General features: G+C 42.0%; 1 protein-coding gene across 3 annotated transcripts in view; it reads left to right on the forward strand.

The window, feature by feature from the left end:
- LOC126334772 (ATP-binding cassette sub-family C member 4-like) overlaps positions 1-25,419 on the forward strand; it is a 548,862-nt gene that overhangs the window by 419,709 nt on the left and 103,734 nt on the right. For all 3 annotated transcript variants that reach the window (XM_049997356.1, XM_049997361.1, XM_049997359.1), the window contains exons 2-4: positions 10,023-10,133; positions 16,439-16,558; positions 21,709-21,913. In XM_049997356.1, coding sequence (XP_049853313.1) covers positions 10,023-10,133; positions 16,439-16,558; positions 21,709-21,913 — 436 coding nt within the window. The remainder of the gene's footprint in view (positions 1-10,022; positions 10,134-16,438; positions 16,559-21,708; positions 21,914-25,419) is intronic.

A 25,419-nucleotide genomic window follows, 5' to 3' on the forward strand; every position in this document is an offset into this window, starting at 1 on the left:
GGCGTCGCATGGAAGACGTAATGAGTAGAGACTGACTCCAACTACTCACTGTAAAAAACGAAACTGCAAATAGCTATCGAAACATCTACTTAATCGTATGACTAGGGCCCTCAGTCGGGCACGGCGTTCGTCGGGTGCCGGTCTTTCAATTTGACGCCATTTAGGTGACCGGAAGTCGATGGGGATGATAGGATGATGATGAGGACAACAGAACACCCAGTCCGTGGGTGGAGAAAATTCCCCGACCCAGCCGGGAATCGAGCCCACGCCCAGAGGATTGACAATCCGTCACACTGACCATCCGGTGGCGGGCACAAGAGAAAATGTACCTGAAGACTCTTAGGAGGAATACCCGGTATATGTATCTAGTCTTGACAGACCTTGACTCCCGTACAGGTCAGACGTTGTACTTGAAAGTTGCTTGCACGATATCGGCTGATAAATATGCTTGCATGTCCAAAGGAGCTTTGCATCGTAATCAGAATAACGCAGGCACTGCAATATGGTATGCTTAGAGTATTAGTCCTTGAATAAATACACAGTTAGTCAAAGTACTACAAAACTCTTACACTTTGTGAGAAAGTGTCATCAGATTCCTTGCAAACATGTCGAATAAGATATGATATACAACTGAACCTTGTGGCACGCCTTGGCTTTTGCCTTGAGGCCCCCATATAGTTTTTTCTCTTCATTATCAGTCAGCTGAGAGAGTAAGTGAACAAGCTAGGTCGCTATGACACCGGGAGAATTCTTCTTATGCACTTTCGCAGCCAGCATCGGTAACGTCTAACATTCATGGTGGTATCGGTTTGTTCTATATCGTGTCTCCCTACCACTTTCGCGCAACGACGCTCTGAGCGTGTTTTTTTAGGGAATTGACTAGTTTGAACCTGGGACCTGTTGCTGGTAAGGAGACGCCAGACAACACATTACATGTAGAATTCAGAAGAGTTCAGCGAGACTAGCGATGATATAACCAAATACTTAATGATTTTAGCGTCAGCTCCACTGCACTACCTGTACAAGAATCTTAATACTAACTAAATTTAGTGGAAGGGGTTCAAGGCTTTCCTATTTTTAGTTAGCTGGTAAAATAACGTCGAAAAAGCAGTTAAATTTACCATTGGAAATTTTATTCTACTCACAAAACATCGTTTATAAGTTGCACTATTGATAAAAAGGAAATGTTTTAATGCAGGATGGTAAAAACCAACTGCGTTCAACAAAAATGTGAACGAATATTCCCTGAATGGGTTTCCAAGTTCTACAATGGATCGAAGGATGACCTATGCCATATCACATCTATACTCTAGGTTTAAATTAAGTTTCACAAAAGGGAAAACTATCAAAATGGTCTACAGTGACCCTCAATTATCTTTAATTACTTATCTAACTAGTCGTAAATTACAGTGGCTGATGTGGCTTCTCAATAACTGTATAACAGAAAAATCATCGCATTTCAGATTTTTGCCTCAAGTGGCTTTAATTGACGATCGACACTAATATTACGCAAAAAGGGGGTGTAACAGATGAGACTTCTGCAGTTCTGAGTGAAGCTCCGTTCACCTTGCCGTCTCAGAAGCAACTCACCTCCTAACTTCTCCTTACTATCATTTACCGAAGTTGGTTTAATAAAAAACTATCTGGCTGTGTTTTCATCTGACGAATCAGGGTCTCAATGTTAACCTTAAGCTCTGCCTACAAAATGAGAAACGTTATACTTTTCGTGGTGGGGCAATGTTTTTAAAGTTTGCAATGTAACAGAGCTGCGAAAAAGTCTCACGCTAAAACTTGCAGCTGGTGTGGTCCTTTTAGCGTTATCGTAAGATCTATACTGTTTTTCTGGAGGGCTCTAGCTTTTAACATGGGCTGGAGGGTGGTCCTTGACATAACAGAGACGCGAAAAAGTCTCACGCTAAAACATGCAACTGGCGTTGTCCTAGTGTTTAACTGGCGACCTGGGCGTCCAGTCCGTCCCTCATCGTAGGGCCTTCTAGCTTAACACGGTTCTGCTCTCTGCTTCTGTTCTCGTTTCTCCCCTCAGAACTGCGTCTGTCTCACGGTGGGAAGGTATGACATGCATTTAGGCATTCTTGTGTTAGTCTGTGGTATTCCATTTGCTCACTCGTTACTCGTATTACTTTGGTTAATTTAATGTCACGATTTATTCGGAGCTATGTGACATACTACTGGATTTGCTTATAATGTCAGGGTTTTCATGGAAGGTGTTGGATTTGCCTGACACCTTACAAACGCATCATCAGAATTGCTTACGCCTGTAAAAACTGCAGTGACATATTCATATCGGCTGAAGCGTGGTTGGAAATCGGCTACAAATTTTATAAGATTTTCATTCGTGCCATATCCTCTCCGAAAACCGAACACAGATGAACGACGCAGTAGAACCACTCAAGTCACTGTTTAAAAAAATATTTTTCTACGCTTCCTGTGTACAACTCAGAGGTGTTATTAGTCTATTCGATTGTGCTTCGTTAGGTTTATCACATTCTCTTATCGGTGTTATTGGCACCCCATTCTATCCGTCAGTATTGATTGATTTGTTCGAAATATTTTTGTAGAGATTACCGAGATGACTCCTCCCTTTGTCCGATACGGAAGATAGCTTGTATTAATGTAAACTAGCAATTCCTGCGACGCTGTATCTTCCAAAGAGCACCGCTCTGTCGCGTTCAGCTGCAGTAAAGCTAATACTCGGAAAATGATCGTTTTCAACGAATGACACATCAACAAGTTCGTCAACTGGATCTAGAGCCTAAAGTTCCACGATACAATCGATTAATACGAGTATGATTGGAAGCGCCGAAGAACTGTATTGCACCATGCTGTATGCATTCGCTTAAATCTTCGCAAATTGTTGAGCTGAGCGAGTCTTTGGTTAAGGTATTGCAGCAGGAATAGAAAGAAAAGAAAAAAAATCAGCCCTCTGCATATTTCCAACGCGGTGACATGGAGAACATAGGAATCGTTGCCGCATTCGCTGTAATACGCCGCAGCTGATAGTGGGGTTTGCACAGCTAAAACCGCACCTGATAACAGCCAAGTTACGTTGCTAGTGGACTAGTGAGCGGTCTCGGACACCAAGTCCATTCAGTGCTGGTGACTATCAAAAGGAGTTGAAGCCATTTTTCAGATGCAGTCATCGCGAAACACGCCTTGGCTTAAAAACAAAATGTTGAACGCAAGTGTCGTCTCTCACTTTTTAGGGCATAAAGAAGTGTTCGCTATCAACAAAGGAAATGTTTGTAGGTTCAGCTCACAGTGAACTCATGTTTGTCTTTCAAACTAGAGCTTCGAAGAACGTGTGACACACACCTTGGATGAAAAGACGGTGACAAGTTCTACTTGGAAGAACTGCCCTCTTACACGAAACAAAAAGCAAAACGGCCTGCTGACATTCTGCACTACTAAACAGCATTACAATTTATTTCTGAGATTTCTCTGTCTGAATGGTATAAATTATATATCTGCTTTTTTTAAGTCTGGGATATCTCGAAGAGCACAATTTCACATGCTACCACGACAAGGAAAGAACGCGGAAGAGCTTGTTTATAGTAACAAATACAGGGAAGTTCCCGAAGTACGGATTTCTAAAATTATCAAACTAAAGAGACGAATAAATTAGTGAATAATATTTACTAGTATCTTGCAGGAATATCTCCAGATCACGTGTGCGGCCAGTCGAATTGGCATCTTTTCACAGCTCTGCATTAATAATGAGCTACTTTGATGCCATTGATCCTTGGGATTTGGATAGTCTAACGCTACTAAATGATGTACCATAGGCATTTAGCTTCTTTTTATTTGTTAAACATCTCCAGTTCAATTCGAATCTTATTAGTGCATATGTGCCGTCCTGGAGTTGTATTTAGACGGTTTACAGTTAACGAATAAAAAAATGGTTCAAATGGCTCTGAGCACTATGGGACTTTAACTTTTGAGGTCATCAGTCCCCTAGAACTTAGAACTACTAAAACCTAACTAACCTAAGGACAAAACACACATCCATGCCCGAGGCAGGATTCGAACCTGCGACCGTAGCGGTCACGCAGTTCCAGACTGTAGCGCCTAGAACCGCTCGGCCACTCCAGCCGGCAAACGAATAAAACCGAAACACAGTGATAAGTGAAAGTGAGGTGTGAAGATGAAATCCGATCGTAAAGCGCGGAAACTTGCACGTCCTGGGTGGGCAAACCATCTAAGTATAACTAAAAGATGGCACATATGCATTAATATGATCACAAATTGCCACTGAAGAGGCTTCACAAATAAAAATAAGCGAATCGCGTATGCCACGATAAAAACAGCATATTTAGCTGCGATTACTACCCATATGCCAAGGAGGTAGAAGCAACTAAGGACTAACAAAAAACTCAAAAACCACGGTTTTTTAATATGTAAGTAGAGGAAGCTAATACCTTTTACCACATCTCATATAGTTTCGATTGGTTTGATGTACGCTGAATGTAAACAGAAAGGTATTATATGAGATTCCTTAGAACCGTCGTCAATCTATGCTAGGATATACCTTCCCTTACGAGAGTGCGAGTCACGCTGCTGTAATATCCAGTTGACAGGAGTATATAAGCTGCGTGAAGTAGTGTTAATTGTCTCCGAGCAATGTTTGAGAACAGCAACCGTCAACTGATATACAGAGATAGACCAATCGGATCAGTCTGTAACACGAAAAGAAACACACTAAATGATTTTGTGTGAGGTAATGAACCATGAATTTTTGTGTCAGGTTATCTAGGGTAGCCCTTGTTGGTTCAAATGGTTCAAATGGCTGAGCACTATGGGACAACATCCGAGGTCATCAGTCCTACAGAGCTTAGAACTACTTGATCCTAACTAAGCTAAGGACATCACACATATCCATGCCCCAGGCAGGATTCGAACCTTCCACCGTAGCGGTCGCGCGGTTCCAGACAAGCGCCTATAACCGCTCGGCCACTGCGGCCGGCCCTTGTTGGTCGTAAATAGCTAATATTCTGTGGTTCCCCTGTGATCTCCGTCGAAGTTGGCAATACTTACTGTGTAAATCTCGTTTTCGCCATGTGACCGAGAGAAAGGAGAAAATTAAATGTCCTTCCATATTCTAACGTAAATATCCTGTGAATATGAACGTCCTGTCTCTAGTCGTTCATGGTGTTGTGTTTGTTTCTTATCGTGGTTGCAAAGACTGCGAAACTAAAGTTAGGCTAATTACAGACGTATAGAGACGCGAGTGCTGCGGAAAGAAATCCTAATGCCTACTATAATCGGAAGTACCTCTGCCATGCGCTTCAAAATGGTTTGCAGAATGTGGAAGTAGATATTAATTGCTCCAAATTAAGCCATCTCCACATACGGCAGCAGCATGTAAGTTATGATATTGTTATAAATAACGAACAGCGAACAAGTCTTGCTGGTTCTCCAGGGACGCATATCGATCCAAAGGGTATGGGAATTTTCTACAAAGAGCAAACAATTAGTGAGAAATGTACTTAGAACTGTTACTAAGTCCGCAAACATTTATGCCCATTGTGGTGTGAATGCAGAACAGTTATTGACTTCTACAATGCGGCATCTCAGCATACTGACTAGAAGCTACAGTCACAGCTTTGTAAGAGTCGAGAAAAGGACATTTTAGAAAAAAAAAGACAACAATATAGTGCATCCTCATAACGTCACGTTTCACTTACATTTTCTCCTTTGTTACTGAAAAAAGTAAACAAAACAGGTGCCAAACTCAATAAACATTCAGTAAAACGAATTTAGTTGCATTTTTGGAAAGCGGAAGATATTCCTTCCACTACTGACTTAGCACATCCTTTACGTTACATGAAACATCGAAAGGACATTAGATTTTTTTCACGCATGTGTTAGTACTTAACAAAAAGGGAGTGTTTTCCATATTCTATTCAGAACCGTTTGCACCTGCGTATATTATTTGTATCCTTTTGTGTCTCAGGTTGTGGTTGAATTAAAGCCTCTACAATTTCGTGCTACCATCACACACCTCTTTCGGGAGCGTCGTACAGTGATCCAGACTCTGTCCGTATGAATCAAAGTACGTGGAGCTCGGCTGTCCTGAAGCTGTAGGTAATCTCAGATTGCTCGTGTGACGCAACTAGTGCTGCAGGGCAGACCTTGGCCAGCGTTTGTGTCACTGTGAGGTGGGCGACTATTTGTTCAGGAATTACTTGGCCGTATTTTTCCTCTCGGTGACGAATGCTATCTAAGAATGTTCTAAGTATATAAGTATTTTTGACACTACGCTGTACCCGTTATTTCCCTTTTGTCTTGTGTCCTTAACTGCTCAGCGTTTGCTACTGTTCATTGTGCTGTCTCACTCTCCATTACTGATGGAAAGGGTAGCAGCAGCAACAGGATTTGAGCTTGTATTTCTTTCTTGTCGTGAAGCCCTTATGTGTTGTATTAAATACTTTGCTGCACTTCGTTGTTATTAAGCCAGACTAGTATCGGATGAATCTCATCATCACACGGCATCTTCTACACAGGAAACAATCCCAGAAATCGATAATAGTCACAATTTCATGTTACACGTCGTCAAAGGGTCTATTACTTACCCAACTAATGTGTGAACAATATTGCTTGCTTATCATGTCAACTATACTGCATCTGTCACTCAGTTTAGTAAGGATATAGGTCTCTAAAACGACTCTTAATTCACAACATTAACACAAGACAAAACTTATAACAAAAATATGGCAATACAAAATTTACTGCTCTCATTGTAAGGTGAAATTTTAAAATGCGTTACAAGGAACACACAGAAATATAAAAAAAAAGACAAAGGAAGTAAATTCACCTTCGCAGTTCACCTTATAACAGATAATCAAGCGATGCACAGTATCGAAAATAACCTAGTAATCTATCATACAATGGGGAAAGGATACTTTACGGACATTTGCGAAAAAATATAAATTTTCTCCTACCTCAAAAAATCCAAGGAAATTACGCTCAACGGGCAAGGCACATTAAGAAACAGCAGTTTCGCGAATATCAGCAGCCCAGTTCCTGCAACTTCCTTTAAATAACTCCGCAATTTCGTAGCTGTCTGTAGATGTTTGTCAACATGCTGCTGTAAGTAGTCCACGAAGGTCCGAGCTACACTAGAGCCCCCTACACTTACTTCTGGTTTAACTGTTACTCGACAGAGGACTTAACTTTCGCCCAACTATTTTGCCGTTTTATGAAATCTAAAAATTACTTTCGACCTTTAGTGCAAAAGCATGCAAATGAAAATCTGAAGCCGTCAAATATAAATTTTCTTAAATCTGAAGTATGCTGATAGCTCTAATGTACCAGACTGCTTTTCTTGCTACTATCTCTCACTATGTAACTGTCCACATAACTTTTTAAATCCAGTTGACTTTTACTGTTTTCATCATTTTACGCTGCTTCTCAACAGCATAGCGCAAGTTATATTTTCTTTTTGTACTTATTCTGCAAATATAGAGGCTTCGTTTTCTTCTGATATAAAATATTTGTATATCCATCACATTATAAATTAACAATGGCAGATTCAGATACGCGTGAGAATGGCCTAATGTAAAATGGATTCAAAGATTTTACTGTGTTAGCAAATGGGCAGCATTTCATTAATTCAACATAACAAGTGCGGAGCCCTCTGAACTAGGAGAAAATTTTCATGAAAGTAACCTCAGCAATTTGAATACGACCCTCCTTATATCAGCGGTCATAATGTCCGTAATAAAAGATTTAAAATAAAAAAGTGTTGTGGTTATGATGTAATATCAACAACGTTAATTAAAGATTAGTAACATATCAAATGACTAGCCTGATCAGTCATTTATCAATGGAACACTTCCTGAATGCTTGAAATATACTGTAGTTAAGCACTTGTTTAAGAAAAGAGATAAGCATCAGTCAACTTTTACCTTTCCCAGCACTCTCGTATATTTTACAATATACAGTCGGTTTCTTAACCACATGACAGTAACAATATAACGAGGTACTGGCGGACTTAAAGCTGTGAGGACGGGGCGTGAGTCGTGCTTCGGTAGCTCAATTGGTAGCCGGCATGGTAGCTCAGCGTGCTCGGTCAGACGGTTAGCTGCCCTCTGTAATAAAAAAACTGAGTGAATGGATCAATAACGAACTTCAACGAGCGTTAGGGAACGTCCGCCACGAACAATTGCAACGATCTATAACGAACAAAATGAGATTAAAAAAAAAAAAAGTTGGTAGAGCACTCGCCCGTGAAAGGCAAACGTGTCGAGTTCGAGTCTCGGTTCGGCACAACGTTTTAATCTGCCAGGAAGTTTCATATCAGGGCACACTCCGCTGTAAAGTGAAAATTTCATTCTAGAAATAATATATTGTTAAATTCACAGTTCGGTTTTCTAACGGGCTCCACATACAGCAAGAATTCACTCAATTCGTTAGACACCGAGTTACGGGCTACTGTTACATTTTTGGTCAAAGATATTTGACTGTGTACATCACAAGTGTACATAGCATCATAAGGATATTAGAATATTACAGTGAAGCAAGAAACGCTGGAAATGGTTCAAATCGAAAACTTCTGACAGGAAAAAGAGAGGGTCAAAAGGAAACAGACTTATATTAAGCTATTAGGCATCTTCCAACTGGGAATTAATTACGTGTAGCGTCCCACATGGTTCCATCTTAGGATCTTACTTTTTTGTGTGTACTAAAATTGTGTGTACTAAAATTTCGTTTTGCATGTAGATGATACTAATACTGCAGTAAATAGCAAATCAAGTACACTCTTAGAAAGAACGAAATTTTCACTGACATTAATAATTGGTTCCCGGGCAAACCTCTCCCCCAATACATGCCTAAAATATTACAACAGGCAGATAGAAGCGGTTGAGTGTGTTTAATACTTGGGATTACAGTTTGATGGTAAACTCATCTAAACTTCTATTTGCAATGTGGATGTTGTAAGACATAGGTGAAAAAAAAAAGAAAAAGGTTTCACACGTTGCTTACTTTCATTCCATAATGTCATAAGAGATTACTTTTAGGGGTAGCTCTTCAAGCCAAGCTAAAGTTTTCGGAGCCCTAAACGTGTAACATGAAATATTTGTGGTGCAAACTCAAGAGCGTCCTGCAGTAGCCTGTTTAAGGAATTAGGGATACTAAATACTACTTCACAATATATATTTATTTCAATGAAATTCGTTTTTAAAAATATATCTTTTTTCAAACCAGTAGCTCCATTATTTAAATCAACATTAGAAATAAGAATGATCTTCACGAAGATTTAAAGTCACTTGCTTTGGAACAGAAAAGTGTCCATTATTCGTGCACATACATCTTCAGTAACTTGCCAACTGCCATAAAAAGTGTAACTGCTAATGAAATTCGGTTTAAGAGGGCCTAAAGGATTTATTGGCGGCCAGGCCGTTCTGTTCAATTGTCGATTTTCTTAGTAGAACCAACTGACGTGTATATGTTATTAATAATAACAAACATGCGAGTATTACATACAATCTGACCTATGTACAAATTCAGCGCAGTAAGACAATCAATGCAAATTAGTGTTGTTCTACTTGACGATGTGTGACTACAATAGCCTAAGAATTCTCGTATGCAACTCGGTGTGTTGAACATTTACATGTTTTGTGACAAATTTGTTGTTAACTTTTATATGATAATGTGTTTTAAGATCTTTTGGCTTATGCCACGATTTTACTTCTGATCTGGGGGAGGTACATTAGCATTGTTTTTCTTTGTAAACATGTGTTGTGTATTCTTGTTTTGTGACATTTTCTACACCCTGGAAAGTCTCCTCACTATGGATCTATTGGAACGAAGAGTACCGCCTAATCCAATATAAACACAAACACACACATATTCTGTTTTGTTTCCTTCATCGAATAATATTTTTGTGGCTGATAATTTATTGAAGCAAAAAACATTGAGCTTTTGTCGCTGCTAGACGTAAATTGCGCGGACGCAGATATAAACATTGTGTACCTCAAGTAACGAACGTTCATCTGTTACAGGTACACGCTCCCGCTTTTTAGAGAGGGTTACTCACGCGATCTGACAGTCGACGACCTCTTTGAACCCCTAGACGAAGATACATCTGCTCTTCTGGGGGACCAACTAGAACAGTAAGTGACATTTTATATAATTACGTCATTACTTTCTTCTTATCTCTTTTGATCAATGGATGAACAGGAGCAATAAGTAACTGAAATGTATGGTATATGAATTGGAGGAGAACGTAAGAAAAAGCGATAACACTCGTCATGCCGACCCCTGTTCGGAATTATAATCGATGAGTGCAGTGACAAATTAAGAAAAAACGATGCTGCCTGATATGAATTATTAGGTTGATACAGACGTTCTTAGTGTTTTTGATTTGCAATTTAATATTCCGGTTGCTATGGGTCATTTTTATTTGTTGTTCGCTGTTATTATATGAGTTTCCATGTCGTCATTTTCTCATTTGAAAATTGTGAGTAAAGCTGTGGACACCACACACTAGTGGGGAAATCTCAACATTTACGACATATTCTTCTGTTTGCTGACATTTATTGTCAACAACTGAGATATCTTGCTGACTCAGTCCAACAACAATGACCAGGAAGACTGCGTGAAGTGATACGACTCCGCGATAACGCCCGTCCGAATTCTGCTAGACTGACAGAACACGCTATACTCTATTCAGCTGATCTTGCCGTCTAAGTTTTTTAGCGTTACCTCCCTCAGTCAAACAACAATCAAGTAACTTTCTTTCCGGATAACAATGCGCTGCGAGCATGGTTCGATGAGTTCTTCACTTCAAAATCGCGTGATATCTGTAGTTGTGGATTCGAGAAGTTACCCCAGCATTGACAGATTGTTGTAAATAATGTTCAAATGTGTGTGATTCCTAAGGCACCAAACTGCTGAGGTCATCGGTCCCAAGACTTATACACTACTTAAACTGAATTAAGCTAAGAACAATACACACACCCATGCCCAAGGGAGGGTTCGAACGTACGGCGGGAGGGGCCGCGCAATCCGTGCTTGGCGCTTCAAACCGTGCGGCCACTGCGCCCGGCGAAAATAGTGAATGATAAAATTTTTTGATGACTTAAGTCTCTGTTACGCATGTCTGTTGTGTTTATTAAACTTACGGGAAAACGTTATGAAATTATGCACCAACCCAATATCTTCAGATATAAAGGAAGGAAATAGTCCATTAAAGATGACTTACGAAAGAGGTTCCATAATTCGTTCTCCGGACTACTTCTTGAATATCTTAAAAGTGTTTAGTATATTGCTACATTGCGCTGCTGCATGGCACAGTGCAGAATCACAAATTATTTACGTCACGTGCACTGGTGAACGGAGGTTATGAGATGTTATTCTCTCCAAACTGACGAATAAAATTTTAATACATGCATAAATCAGCTACCAGAGGTACAAAGAGAGACAAAATTATAACGGACATAGCTTCGATCACAGAGACTTCAAAATATTTGACTAAGATACAGTAGAATGTGGGTAAAGATAAGGATAAGCGGACTGAACACTATAAAGATCGATCGTGTTGAGCAAGATATCAGGAAGATCAAACACAAACAGATGTGAAGAGGCCTCTAATGAATGAAAAACAGAAAAGTGTCAACAACAGATAAATAAACGTAGATTATATAAAGAAGAAAAGGAGCCATTGCGTCAGATCAGATAATATTATTTAGTATGAATCATTCCCGCCAGTGCTTCAAACCGTTGATGTTATTTGGTTTTGCATGAAAGGGAAAATATTGTTCAAAGAACACACTTTTAAGCTTCCTAAAATACCTAGACAAGCATACTCAAGATTATTTTATAATTGGTTCAAATGAATTTATTAGGAATCATTAAAAAGGACTCGAAGAAGACAATCGACCGCGAATAACATTTTATTTTGCGACATGTGAGATGGAAGTGGCTGTAATTTAATCTCCATGTGCACGTGCTCGTTGTAGATCTCTATTAAGTATTTGACACTTTTCACAGAATCATGGTCTGATCGGCAACGGAAAGTAGTAGTCAAGAATCGTAACCTAACACTAAGTTAGTCAAGTCCCTTCTGTGAATCAGGTACTGTACGGAAATCGAGATCTACACTGAGTCGATATCTCTAAACGAAATCAGAGGGCGAACATTACAACAAATACGTGAGTCCCGGATCAGCGCCGGTGAACGGAAGCATCGTCTCACACGACAACATACAATCCACTACATGTCCAAATCAAAGTTCTGGTTCGAAAATCAAGGTAATGACAGTATTCAAGCGTTGACGTAACTCTGGATCCAAATGGCGAACCACAGCATATTTGCACCGCCTGACAAAAACGTGGATCACCCAGATTTGGGGGAGGAAACGAAATCAGACCCCACGGTTTGAGTGGGTATACGATTACATTTCAGTGAATATAAATTCGACTCAGGTTTACAAAAAAGTTGGCAGTATGAGCCCATTTATCAGTATGACGCTGCATCTTGTTTGGTCTGCATGCAGGCACCTAAATCCGTTTTATCCTTTCCTGAGGCAAGCTGGTCCACTACTGTCGTAAATTGTTCTTGATATCCAAGTTACTGCCACTGGAATGGCGCTGACGTCCGAGGTGGCTACACACATTTTCTGTAGGAGACAAATCCTGCGGTTTTCTGGCCACGGAAATACCCCAATATCACACAGACAGTTCACAGAGCCACATGTCGTGTGTGTGTGTGTGTGTGTGTGTGGGTATGTGCATTGTTCTGTTAAAAAATGCCACTATCACATTGCCACATAAGAGAAAAACAGGATGCAGTGATGTCCCTGATGTACCGTTGTGTCATCAGAGTTTCCTCAGTCACCAACAGCCATGACTTCCAACTCTACGACACTTGCAGTGACAGCGCTGTGCCTTACGAAAACATTGCAACAATAGGATCTCTCTCCACGTTGCCGCAATACTTGCATACGATAGTCATTTGAGGTAGTGCAGAAGTGCGATACATCGCTGAACACGACGTGACCCCATTCATCAGCAGTCAATAGGATCTCCCTCAGGTCGCCGCAGCATTCGCCTGCGATGGTCATTTGACGTAGTGAAGAAGTGTGAGTCATCACTGAACACAATGTGACTTATTCATTAGCAGACAATAGCACCTCTCTCAGGTCGCTGCAGTACTGGCCTACGATGGTCGTTTGGGATAGTGCAGAACGCGGTTCATCACTGAATAAAAAGCGAGGGTATTCATCAGCATTCAACAGGATGACTCTCATGTCGCCACAATACTCATCCACGATATTCATTTGAGGCAGTGCAGAAATGCAATTCATCACCTAATACAATGCGACGCCATTCATCAGCAGTTAAAAGAATGCCCTCACAGGTCGTCGCAGTATTCGCCCACGATATTGACCTGAGGTACTGCAGAAGTGTAGTTCATCGTTGAACACAATGTGACGCTGTTCATCAATCAATAGCAATCAATAGGTGCTTTCAGGTCAATGCAATATTCGCCTACGCTTGTTCAAAAATGGTTGAAATGGCTCTGAGCACTATGGGACTCAACTTCTGAGGTCATTAGTCCCCTAGAACTTAGAACTAGTTAAACCTAACTAACTAAGGAACTCACACATATCCATGCCCGAGGCAGGATTTGAACCTGCGGCCGGCGCCTACGCTAGTCATTTGAGGCAGTGTAGAAGAGTAATTCATTGCTGAACACAATGCGACCCCTTTCATCAGCAATCAATAGGAGCTCTCTCTCGTCATTGCAATACTCGCCTACAAAAGTCATTTGAGGTCATGCGTAAGTGTGATTCATCGGTGGACGCAATACGACGCCATTCATCAACACCCAATGCGCTGTCCTGCTGAACTGTACCAGACCGGTAACAACACTAAACACAAACAACACTAATGCTCTCTCATGGCAATTCTATCTGTCACAGAGAATAACAGCACAATTTTTACGCACTCGCCGACAGTCTGTACGCGTATGAAGTCACACTGTCGTCCGACCATGTCTTCTGAGTGATTTACTTTTTTGTCAAGCAGCGTATTTCCGGTAGAGCAGCATGTCATTCTCAATGGAGAGAAGTCTTCCGAAGTAAGAGTGATTTCAGGTGTGCCGCAGGGGAGTGTCGTAGGACCGTTGCTATTCACAATATACATAAATGACCCCGTGGATGACATCGGAAGGTCACTGAGGCTTTTTGCGGATGAGGCTGTGGTATATCGAGAGGTTGTAACAATGGGAAATTGTACTGACATGCAGGAGGATCTTCAACGAATTGACGCATGGTGCAGGGAATACCAATTGAATATCAATGTAGACAAGTGTAATGTGCTGCGAGTACATAGAAAGAAAGATCCCTTATAATTTAACTACAGTATAGCATGTCAGCAACTGGAGGCAGTTAATTCCATAAATTATCAGGGAGTAGGCAATAGGAGCGATTTAAAATGGAATGATCATATAAAGTTGATCGTCGGTAAAGCAGATGCCAGACTGAGATTCATTGGAAGAATCCTAAGCAAATGCAATCCGAAAACAAAGGAAGTGGGTTACAGTACGCTTGTTCGCCCACTGCTTGAATACTGCTCAGCGGTGTGGGATCCGTACCAGATAGGGTCGATAGAAGAGATAGAGAAGATCCAACGGAGAGCAGCGCGCTTCGTTATAGGATCATTTAGTAATCGCGAAAGCGTTACGGAGATGATAGATAAAGTCAGTGGAAGATTCTGCAGAGAGACGCTCAGTATCTCGGTACGGGCTTTTGTTGAAGTTTCGAGAACATACCTTCACCGAGGAGTCAAGCAGTATATTGCTCCCTCCTACGTATATCTCGCGAAGAGACCATGAGGATAAAATCAGAGAGATTAGAGCCCACACAGAGGCATACCGACAATCCTTCTTTCCACGAACAATACGAGACTGGAATAGAAGGGAGAACCGATAGAGGTACTCAATGTACCCTCCGCCACCCGCCGTCAGGTGGCTTGCGGAGTATGGATGTAGATGTAGATGTAGAGGGATAACAAACATCCCCACGTGACGTGTCTGCCACGAACCCCTTCCTCCCGGCTGCGCTGCCTCAGTCTGAGTCTACCTCTGTAACACTGGAACGCCGAGATATTACAAACAGATATCCGAGTTAATAAAAACAAAAACAAAAAAACTTCACAAGACAAGATGCCTGGTGAAATTTTAGTTAGGGAGTATCTGCAGCATCACTCACACTATGTGACATCTAAGTGACGTACGGAACTTGACATAAATATGTAGGTTTCAAGTTGTCAAGGACGTTCATATGGCTTAAGAAACCAGGAAATGGGAGATTATGTACAATCAGCACAGTACCATTTAAATCATTTACATTAGAAATCTGATGTTCAACAATTCAAAAGACAAGAAGAAAATTAGGGGCTTCTGCGATGCAGATAATACCTGAAGCGTAAGTGTTTTAGAGCAAATACAGTCACTTAGATACAGTACGAAGGTTGTCGAATAGTCCATGATAGCAACAGAACCCCCGGAAAACATGTGCGTATGCATGCTCGAGACGTTGAAGAATGACTCTTTTAGTATTCAAATGGTTCAAATGGCTCTGAGCACTATGGGACTTAACATCTGTGGTCATCAGTCCCCTAGAACTTGAACTACTTAAACCTAACTAACCTAAGGACATCACACACATCCATGCCCGAGGCAGGATTCGAACCTGCGACCGTAGCAGTCGCGCGGTTCCGGACTGAGCGCCTAGAACCGCGAGACCACCGCGGCCGGCTCTCTTAGTATTGCTGTATGGTAGCGAAAGATGGGTTCCAATGAATGCGATTCTAGTTTAGTTACAGGATGCAGAAAAGGGAGCTATGCATATAACTAAGTTCCTCTACAACGAAGTTATTTATTTATTCATATAGTTAAAATATCAAATACTAAATCATTTACGGCACACACTATATTCGATGACGTGAGGATATAAAATTCTGGCCTTTTGATAGTCTTGCACTTCTTTAACACCGGTAAACAGTCTGCCCAAATACGTTTGTTCTGCATCTGAAAAGGCTATTTAGGTGCGGAATGTGTAGTATGGTGAACACACTGCTGCAGAAATTCGGACTTATTGTTTAATTTTCCAGATTCGCCATTCACAGAAGAAGAAAGATTCGGCAAGTTCGTGTTTTATTCGTTTGGATAAACGGTCGCTATCCGAAGCGACGCCCGTAAACCACTAAAACAGTTATTATGTCGGGAAGCTCTCAAAAAGTACAATCTGGGAAATACTTGATGCAGAGAGATCTACAGAGATAACAACGTTACAGACGAAATGGATAGCATCCGTTGGTTACTGTTGTCAGTGAAAGTGAAACTCTGACCATTATACACGAAAAGATTTGCAGATTCGGAGTAAGTTATTTATCTGTCATTCTTGTTTCAGGCAATGGGAGAAACAGCTCAAGAAGAAGAAACCTAGCCTCATAGGTGCAATAGTGCGGACGTTCGGCTTGGAGTACTTCAGAATGGGATGTCTTATATTTCTCTACGATATAGTCCTCAGGTAAGTTGAGGCTGCATATGCCTGCTATGACTCTCTTTGCGTCTACAGATAGAATTAACAAGACGCTGTACAATACATGTAACAGACGTGTTCTGTGCCTGGGTAACAATAAATGAACAAGTGCTATATTGGTCATCTTTAGACGGTCACACTACTTCTTCCGTGTTCACAACTGCCGCCAATTATAAGATTTCGTCATTTCAAGAACACAATTATATTCATAGTAGTGGACCCGGCTATGGGAGTTGGATGTACGTCCTAATCTAGGGTATTCCTGGTCATTGTGTAAAGAAGCAAATTTCGACCCTTCGCTGTTAAAATAGTCCACTTTGGAGACATAGAGCTCGAAATGGTAATATATCACAGGGTATGATTAAATTTTTCGTACGCGATACAATCACAAAATTCAGAATGTAAAGAATTCTTCGTTTTTTTTGGGCACTGTGTGGTAAAAATATGAACTGATTTTCTGAACTAACATTGCGTGAAAGGGTAACTTAAATCTGACCATACGAAAAACACGCTGATCGTGAATCATTTCCAACGTATTTGTATTTGTGACCTCGAGCCTTCTTTGTTGTTACTGCAAATGAAACCTTGATTCTTTCAAATTGGTTGGCATCATTAGAGTACAGGGTATGAGAGAGACCTCTGTAGCTGTTTCATATGGGATGATAGTAGCTTCATTGACACTATTTCGCACAGTTTTAATCTGCGAACGGGTAGCATTACAAAGTTTCGGACGATTCTGATTCTAGTGGTTTTCTAATCACTAGCTGATAAATCATAAACACAACTTTACGAATTTACAGTTTTTCTGTTAAAACCTACTGCACGGAAGGAAATAAAACAGTGCACTGTTTATATAAATATTACCAACAGTCGATTTGGGCAGCTTTAGAAGGGCTGAAATATCCTTGATGGTTATGTTACCCCGACGACATCCAAAAACTAACTCACGTTCGAAGTCACTAAAGACTCCTGATCGACCCCTTTCTGCCGTTACTATTTCAATATCCTCCTCCTCCTTTTATACTGGCGGGTCCATCTCTCGTGGCGTTTAGTGGTCAATTCCGCATTGCATAGGGGGTGTTCGGTTTGTTTTAATCAGCTAGTGTAAGTTTCGTTATACTAAAATATATAGGGGAAACGTTATTAATAAAAATCTCGAGAAGTTCCTGTTCGACTTATTTCACATTTTTACACAATATTCTTAAGAAACATTCCGACGGCACGTTTTCTGTTAAAAATGGCGGCTAGAAAGAAAATTCTGTGGTGAGGTGTAAAAATCTGCTGTTTCGTATTCTTCTTCGCAGTCAGATTTAACTACAATAGCATAGCGTTTAAACACGTTGTTTTCCCACGTATATTATCCCTCCCCCCTCTCTCTCTTATATATATATATATATATATATATATATATATATATATATATATATATATATGCAGGGTGATTCAGGAGGAAAGGTACATGCTTTGAGATGCGATAGTATTAGTGATTCTGAACAAAAAATCTTCAACTGGACATAAGCCATATTGCGAATGGTTTCCGAGATAGAACACGTTTAATATCAGTCTTGTATGATCTTCTTTAATAAATTTATAAAGGTAAACTTAAAGCCTGTGCCATAAGACCGCGAACGGACAATCGGCCAGACTGCATGTGGGATGCAACCTTTCCCTTTGCCGCAGCACGAGGAGGGAGAAGGGTGACGAGTCCCACACTCCAACGAAAACATGTCTAAGTTTGCTGCAAAAAAAAGATCCTATCTATTTTTTGTCTAGGACTAACAGTTTGCGAGGGGAGATCGTAAGAATATTGAAAATCTCGCACGACGAGAGTGCGCTGTAGCTTAGGTGCTTTTCGTAGGCCAGTTTGAGGTAGTTTTCCAACTTGATAGACCACAAGCGTCCTGTATCAATATGTTCGACTCAACTTCCTCTATACTGCTGTGGTACGTTGTAAACAATGACAATGAATAATACAGAAAATAAATAGAAATGTACATTAAAAGTATTCTGTCTCGGAAACCATTCGGAATAGGGCATATATCCATATCAAGTTTTTTGTTCAGAATCACTATGCTATCACTCGTAGAAACACGTACCTTTCCTCCTGACTCACATTATATACTTCATGCGATGTTTTACAACCACACTTGTAATCAGCGGAAGGAATAATTCGTGTGCTCCAAAATGACACCAGCAATCAAGCTAGCACAATGACTGTGTGTGCGGAGCTAGGGAGAATATACACAGGGTGTTACAAAAAGGTGCGGCCAAACTTTCAGAAAACGTTCCTCACACACAAGTACAGAAAAGATGTTATGTGCACATGTGTCCGGAAACGCATAATTTCCATGTTAGAGCTCATTTTAGTTTCGTCAGTATGTACTGTACTTCCCCGATTAACCGCCAGTTGGCCCAATTGAAAGAAGGTAATGTTGACTTCGGTGCTTGTGTTGACATGCGACTCATTGCTCTACAGTACTAGCATCAAGCACATCAGTACGTAGCATCAACAGGTTAGTGTTCATCACGAAAGTGGTTTTGCACTCAGTGCAATGTTTACAAATGCGGAGTTGGCAGATGCCCATTTGATGTATGGATAAGCACAGGCAATAGCCGTGGCGCGGTACGTTTGTATCGAGACAGATTTTTAGAACGAAGGTCTCCATGCAGGAAGACGTTCCAAGTAATTGATCGGCGTCTTAGGGAGCACGGAACATTCCAGCCTATGACTCGCGACTGAGGAAAACCTAGAACGACGAGGACACCTGCAATGGACGAGGCAATCCTTCGTGCAGTTGACGATAACCCTAATGTCAGCGTCAGTGAAGTTGCTGCTGTATAAGGTAACGTTGACCACGTCACTGTATAGAGAGTGCTACGGCGGAACCAGTTGTTTCCGTACCATGTACAGCGTGTGCAGGCACTATCAGCAGCTGATTGGCCTCCACGGGTACACTTCTGCGAATGGTTCATCCAACAATGTGTCAATCCTCATTTCAGTGCAAATGTTCTCTTTACGGGTGAGGCTTCATTCCAACGTGATCAAATTGTAAATTTTCACAATCAACACGTGTGGGCTGACGATAATTCGCACGCAATTGTGCAATCACATCATCAACACAGATTTTCTGTGAACGTTTGGGCAGGCATTGTTGGTGATGTCTTGATTGGGCCCCATGTTCTTCCACCTACGCTCAATGGTGCACGTTATCATGATCTCATACGGGATACTCTACCTGTGCTGCTAGAACATGTGCCTTTATAAGTACGACACAACATGTGGTTTATACACGATGGGGCTCCTGCACATTGCAGTCGAAGTGTTCGTACGCTTCTCAACAACAGATTCGGTGACCAATCGATTGGTAGAGGCGGACCAATTCCATGACCTCCACACTCTCCTTACCTCAACCCTCTTGACTTTCATTTATGGGGGCATTTGAAAGCTCTTGTCTACGCAACCCCGGTACCAAATGTAGAGACTCTTCGTGCTCGTATTGTGGACCCCTGTGATACAATACGCCGTTCTCCAGGGCTGCATCAGCGCATCAGGGTTTCCATGCGACGGAGGGTGGATGCATGTATCCTCGCTAACGGAGGACATTCTGAACATTTCCTGTAACAAAGTGTTTGATGTCACGCTGGTACGTTCTGCTGCTGTGTGTTTCCATTCCATGATTAATGTGATTTGAAGAGAAGTAATAAAATGAGCTCTAACATGGAAAGTAAGGGTTTCCGGACACATGACCACATAACATATTTTCTTTCTTTGTGTGTGAGGAATGTAACCTGAAAGTTTGGCCGTACCTTTTTGTAACACCCTGTATATAGGGTATGTTTCGTTATATAGGGTGAGTCAGGAGGTAAGGTACGTGTTTCTACGAGTGATAGCATAGTAATTCTGAACAAAAAACTTGATATGGATATATGCCCTATTCCGAATGGTTCCGAGAGAGAACACTTTTAATGTACATTTCTATTTGTTTCCTGTATTATACATAGTCACTGTTTACAACGTGCCACTGTAATATAGAGGAAGTTGAGACGAACATATTGATACAGGACGCTTGCTTTCTATCAAGTCGGAAAACTACCTCAAACTGGCCTACGAAAAGCACCTAAGCTATACAGCATGCGCGTCGCGCGAGGTTTCCAATATTCTCGCGGTGTTTGGGTTTATCTGCGGTTGTTTCTTCGGTTTTGTACTTGTCACATGTGCGGAATTAAAGAGAACAGGGTATAATGGTCGAGCAGTTTCTCATAAGCTCTATATTTTTGTTTTCAGTGCAAAGAAGTAGCGTTAAGAGGGACGCCACTGGACAGTGGATGACTAACAACGAGTGATTTTGAGAGTTCAATCACACTATACCTTGCGGTAATCCGATGAGATGATTTGGGTTAGGCGAATACCTCGAGAACGTTACCTGTCATCAAGTGTAGTGCCAACTGCGACTGATGTACGTAAGAGACGGTGTTACGGTATAGGGATGATTTTCGCGGTTGTGCTGTGGTCCCCTACTTGCCCTTAAGAAATCGCTAAATGCGGAAGGTTATGAACACATTTTAGAGCACTGCGTACAGCGTACAGCAGGGGAACAATGCGGAGACGATGTTTGTTTGCACCAGCAAGACAATGCACTCTGTCATAAAACAGTATATATGAGGCATTAGTTTGTAGACAGTACCATTCCAATGGATTGGCCTGCCCAGAATCCCGACATCAGCCCCAGCGTCCAGCATCACTGCTATCTCTGGTTTCGGCTTTTGAGGATCATCAATGAAAGTATACCCATCGCACATTCCCCCCATTAATGTCCAATAATAGGTATCCTGAGACTTCTCATCAGATAAGGTACTTCGGAATCTCTGTGCCATTTTCAGTACATGGCCATTCACTTCCGGAAAATTCCAGCAGTAATGATCGAAAAACCATGTAAAAACAAAACAGCGTCTCAACTTTGCCTCCGGCTCCCACGCTTTACTACGTCTTACAAGTCTGCCAGTATCACTCCTGATGACGGTGAAAACAACGGCTAAACAATGAGTGACTATTCCCCATACTGGAGAAAAACACCGGCTGACAGAGTCAGGAAACCGCTGCCCAGTCAGGTAACTGCAAATGCCTGGTTGCCCGGCAGGATGCTGCAGCCCCTGATGTTGGGCTACCTGCTGCAGTACTTCACGCCGCCGCGCACCATGCCGAGAGAAGAGGCGGTGCTGTACGCCGCCGCCATCGTCGTCATCACGGCGCTCAGCACGGTCTCCTTCAACCACTACATGCTGGGCGCACTCAGGACCGGAATGCGCATGCGCACCTCCTGCTGCTCGCTCATCTACCGCAAGGTGAGTCCCACACTTGTCTCTGCCACATTTCTCAAGGGTAAGAACTGCAGGTCAAAGGCTGACCATTATTTTTGGTCTCAAGCATATCTACGAATCCGTGAACTTAAAAATTCAAAGGGACATGGAATGAAACAAAAAGCCTTCTGAAATAAATTTACAGTGAAATAGAAACGTATCAGTACCCAAAATTATGGCAATTTATTCGGAAGTGCCATCTTTCCAAATCTTCCACTCCATGTATTGGAGCATGCTCCTTAGCATGCAGTCTACAAGACTGATTCTCAAACCCATCACTCCCTTCGACGGCCATATAATGCGAGAGTCATACTTCTGTTCTTTGATGCGAATATTTCGATAGGTAACCACTACTATTTTAATAGTCTAATTCGCGGGAAGTCTTTGGGTCTGACACTAATATTTCGAATACTTCGGTTCTCATTCAGCTATTATTACTTGGAACGACGAAGAGTCGCAAAAAAAATCATTTTTTTAATTTTGTGTGAAATCTTATGGGACTTAACTGCTAAGGTCATCAGTCCTTAAGCTTGCACACTACTTAACATAATTTATCCTAAGGACAACCACACATGTCCATGCCCGAAGGAGGACTCGAACCTCCACCAGGATCAGCCGCACAGTCCATGACTGCAGCGCCTCAGACCGCTCGGCAAAAAAAGTAAATAAATAAATAAAATAAAAAAAGAACTTTTGTGGACGTTCAGACACAGTAAACTGCCTCGGTTGATATGTAGATATTCAAGGGCACCCCATGGTTTTTAGCTCCATAACACAAGTCTAAGAAGTGGCAACCCAGATTGTTACAGCACATTCGAAACATCTGGTTCAAGTCTTCCACTCGACTCAGGACCGGTGGACCATGGGCAGTTATTGGGGCCATGCAGTATATAGTGTGTTTCTCTGAAATTCCTTGAGCAATGCTGCTCTTCTCCATCATCTCTGCCAGACGCTGGACATCCAAGAACGTGACCATTCACTTCCAGAAAATTCCAGCCGGCCAGTGTGGCCGTGCGGTTCTAGGCGATTCAGTCTGGAACTTCGTGACCGCTATGGTCGCCGGTTCGAATCCTGCCTCGGGCATGGATGTGTGTGATGTCCTTGGGTTAGTTAAGTTTAAGTACTAAGTTATAGGGGACTGATGACCACAGATGTTAAGTCCCATAGTGCTCTGAGCCATTTGAACCATTTTTTGAAAATTCCAGCCTTAATGATCAAAACACCATGTAAAAACACAACACCGTCTCAACTTTGCCTTCTGAGACCCACGCTCTTACTGTGTCTTACAAGCCGGCCAGAGTGGCCGAGCGGTTCTAGGCGCTACAGTCTGGAACCGCGCGACCGCTACGGTCGCAGGTTCGAATCCTGCCGCGGTCTTGGATGTGTGTGATGTCCTTAGGTTAGTTAGGTTTAAGTAGTTCTAAGTTCTAGGGGACTGATGACCTCAGATGTTAAGTCCCATAGTGCTCAAACCCATTTCTGTCTTACAAGTCAGACCAGACGACAAGCGTTGCTCATTCCAACGTGCGCCAGTCTACAGGCGGTTGTACCCTATTCCCTCAGCGGATGCTGATAAAACTGTGTTCAACATATTACATGAGGCTCCCAGGCATGCACACTGAGTGCACAAGACGATCCTTCCTATTTCCTGCTGCCGTTTCGCAGAGGGATACCATTACTCACCGTACGTTCGTACTGTCTACAGGCACTTTTCCTTTTGTGGCTGTCTATCCCTCACACATGATACAGCAGGACACCGAACAAATAAAGTGAGTCAAAGTATTAGTGTCTTGAACATCTGTAACTAAGAACAGTTCTCAATTTCTTATATTGTCTCACTTATTAAAAAAAAAGTTGATTTGTTTCCAGTATACTTACCGGTGGCGAACGAGGCTTCGGCCACACTGGAATACATAATACAAGTAACAGTTATTTGTGGTCTTGCAAAATAGACACCTCACACAGTATTTTTTGTCACATGAAATGTCTGACGTCGTTAGCTGACCGGCAGGCTGCCATATTCATTATTTACTCGATCACATAGAAAAACAACTATACTTAAGATTTTTCAAAATACGGTTTGAGGACCATTTGTAACTCCAACTTCCACATGATGCGTCACTGCCAAGTAACATAGCTCGATGAAACTTCGACCGCTGATTGAAAGAACTGCTTCAGCATGTCAGAGAAGGTAACTGACAGAAATACGCAATGAGACCAACAGAAACGACATTATCATTCAAAGACATTAATTACAATGAAGTCCCCACCATTTAACATGATCTCCTGGACAATACAAAAGGCGGAACATGGTTCTTAACAGGCTGTGTGGTTACCACGGATGGCAGTGCACGCTTTGCAAAGAGATTCCATGCTGGCCACAAGGTTGGTAAGGAGTTCTTCTGGTAGAGAGTTCCAATCCTCCACCAGCGTGGTTGCCAGCTGCGGTATGGACGTTGGTATATGTGGGTGGACGGACTGTAATACGTCTCCACATCGCATCCCACTCCTGCTCTATGGGATTTAAGTAGGGTGAAAAGTACAGGCCACTTCGTTCGCAGAATATGGTCTCGTTCCAACAGCTCTTCCACCTGCGGCTGTTCGATGCGGTTGCACACTGTCATTCGTAAAAATGAAATAAGGGCCGAATTCGTCCCTGATAAGGTGCACATTGGGAAGACGTACAGTGTTACAATAACGTTGAGCGGCGAGTGTACCGTATTCAATATTTGTAGGTCAGCACACCAATATACCATTATGCCTCCCACACTATAACATCTGGACCCAAAACTATCATTTCGAAGATGCTGGACGTGCTCTTATATGGCGATAGATGGGAACATGTAGTGCACCCAGGAACAGAATATGGTCATTTTGGGGGCCCAGGTGCTACGGTACGCGATGGCAAAAAGTTGCACGGGCGTACTGATCTTGAAATATTTGAAAATGGTACACTCACCCGTCAACGATGTTCCGACAGTGTACTTAATACCAAACTGGGGATGTGTACGACCGTGGCTTCATTTTTATGACTGGCAGTCCGCGACAGCATCGCACAGCACAAGTGGAGGAGCTCCTGGAACGAGGGAATATTCGGCGAGTAGACTGGGTTCCCCTTTCCGCCGACATAAATCCCATCGAGCACTCATGACATGCGTTGTGCAGATGTGTTGAAGCACGTCCACAGTCACCAACGACCATCCACGAATTGTCATCCGCCTTGGTGGAGGAATCAAACGCCCTACCAGAAGAACTCCTCACCGACCCTGTAGTCAGCACGGGAACACGTTACAGAGCGTGCATTGCCTTCCGTGGTGATCACACACACTATTGAGAACCGTGTCCCGCCTTTTGTTTCGTCCAGGAGTCTATCATGAACCTCAGTGACTTCAGTGTAATTACTGCCTTTGAATAAGAGCGTCGTTCCTGGTCGTCTCATTGCATATTTCTTTCAGTTACCTTTTGTACTACAGTGTAGCTGTTCTTTCTAT

This window comes from Schistocerca gregaria, chromosome 2 (assembly GCF_023897955.1).
Source record: "Schistocerca gregaria isolate iqSchGreg1 chromosome 2, iqSchGreg1.2, whole genome shotgun sequence".
Lineage (NCBI taxonomy): Eukaryota > Metazoa > Arthropoda > Insecta > Orthoptera > Acrididae > Schistocerca > Schistocerca gregaria.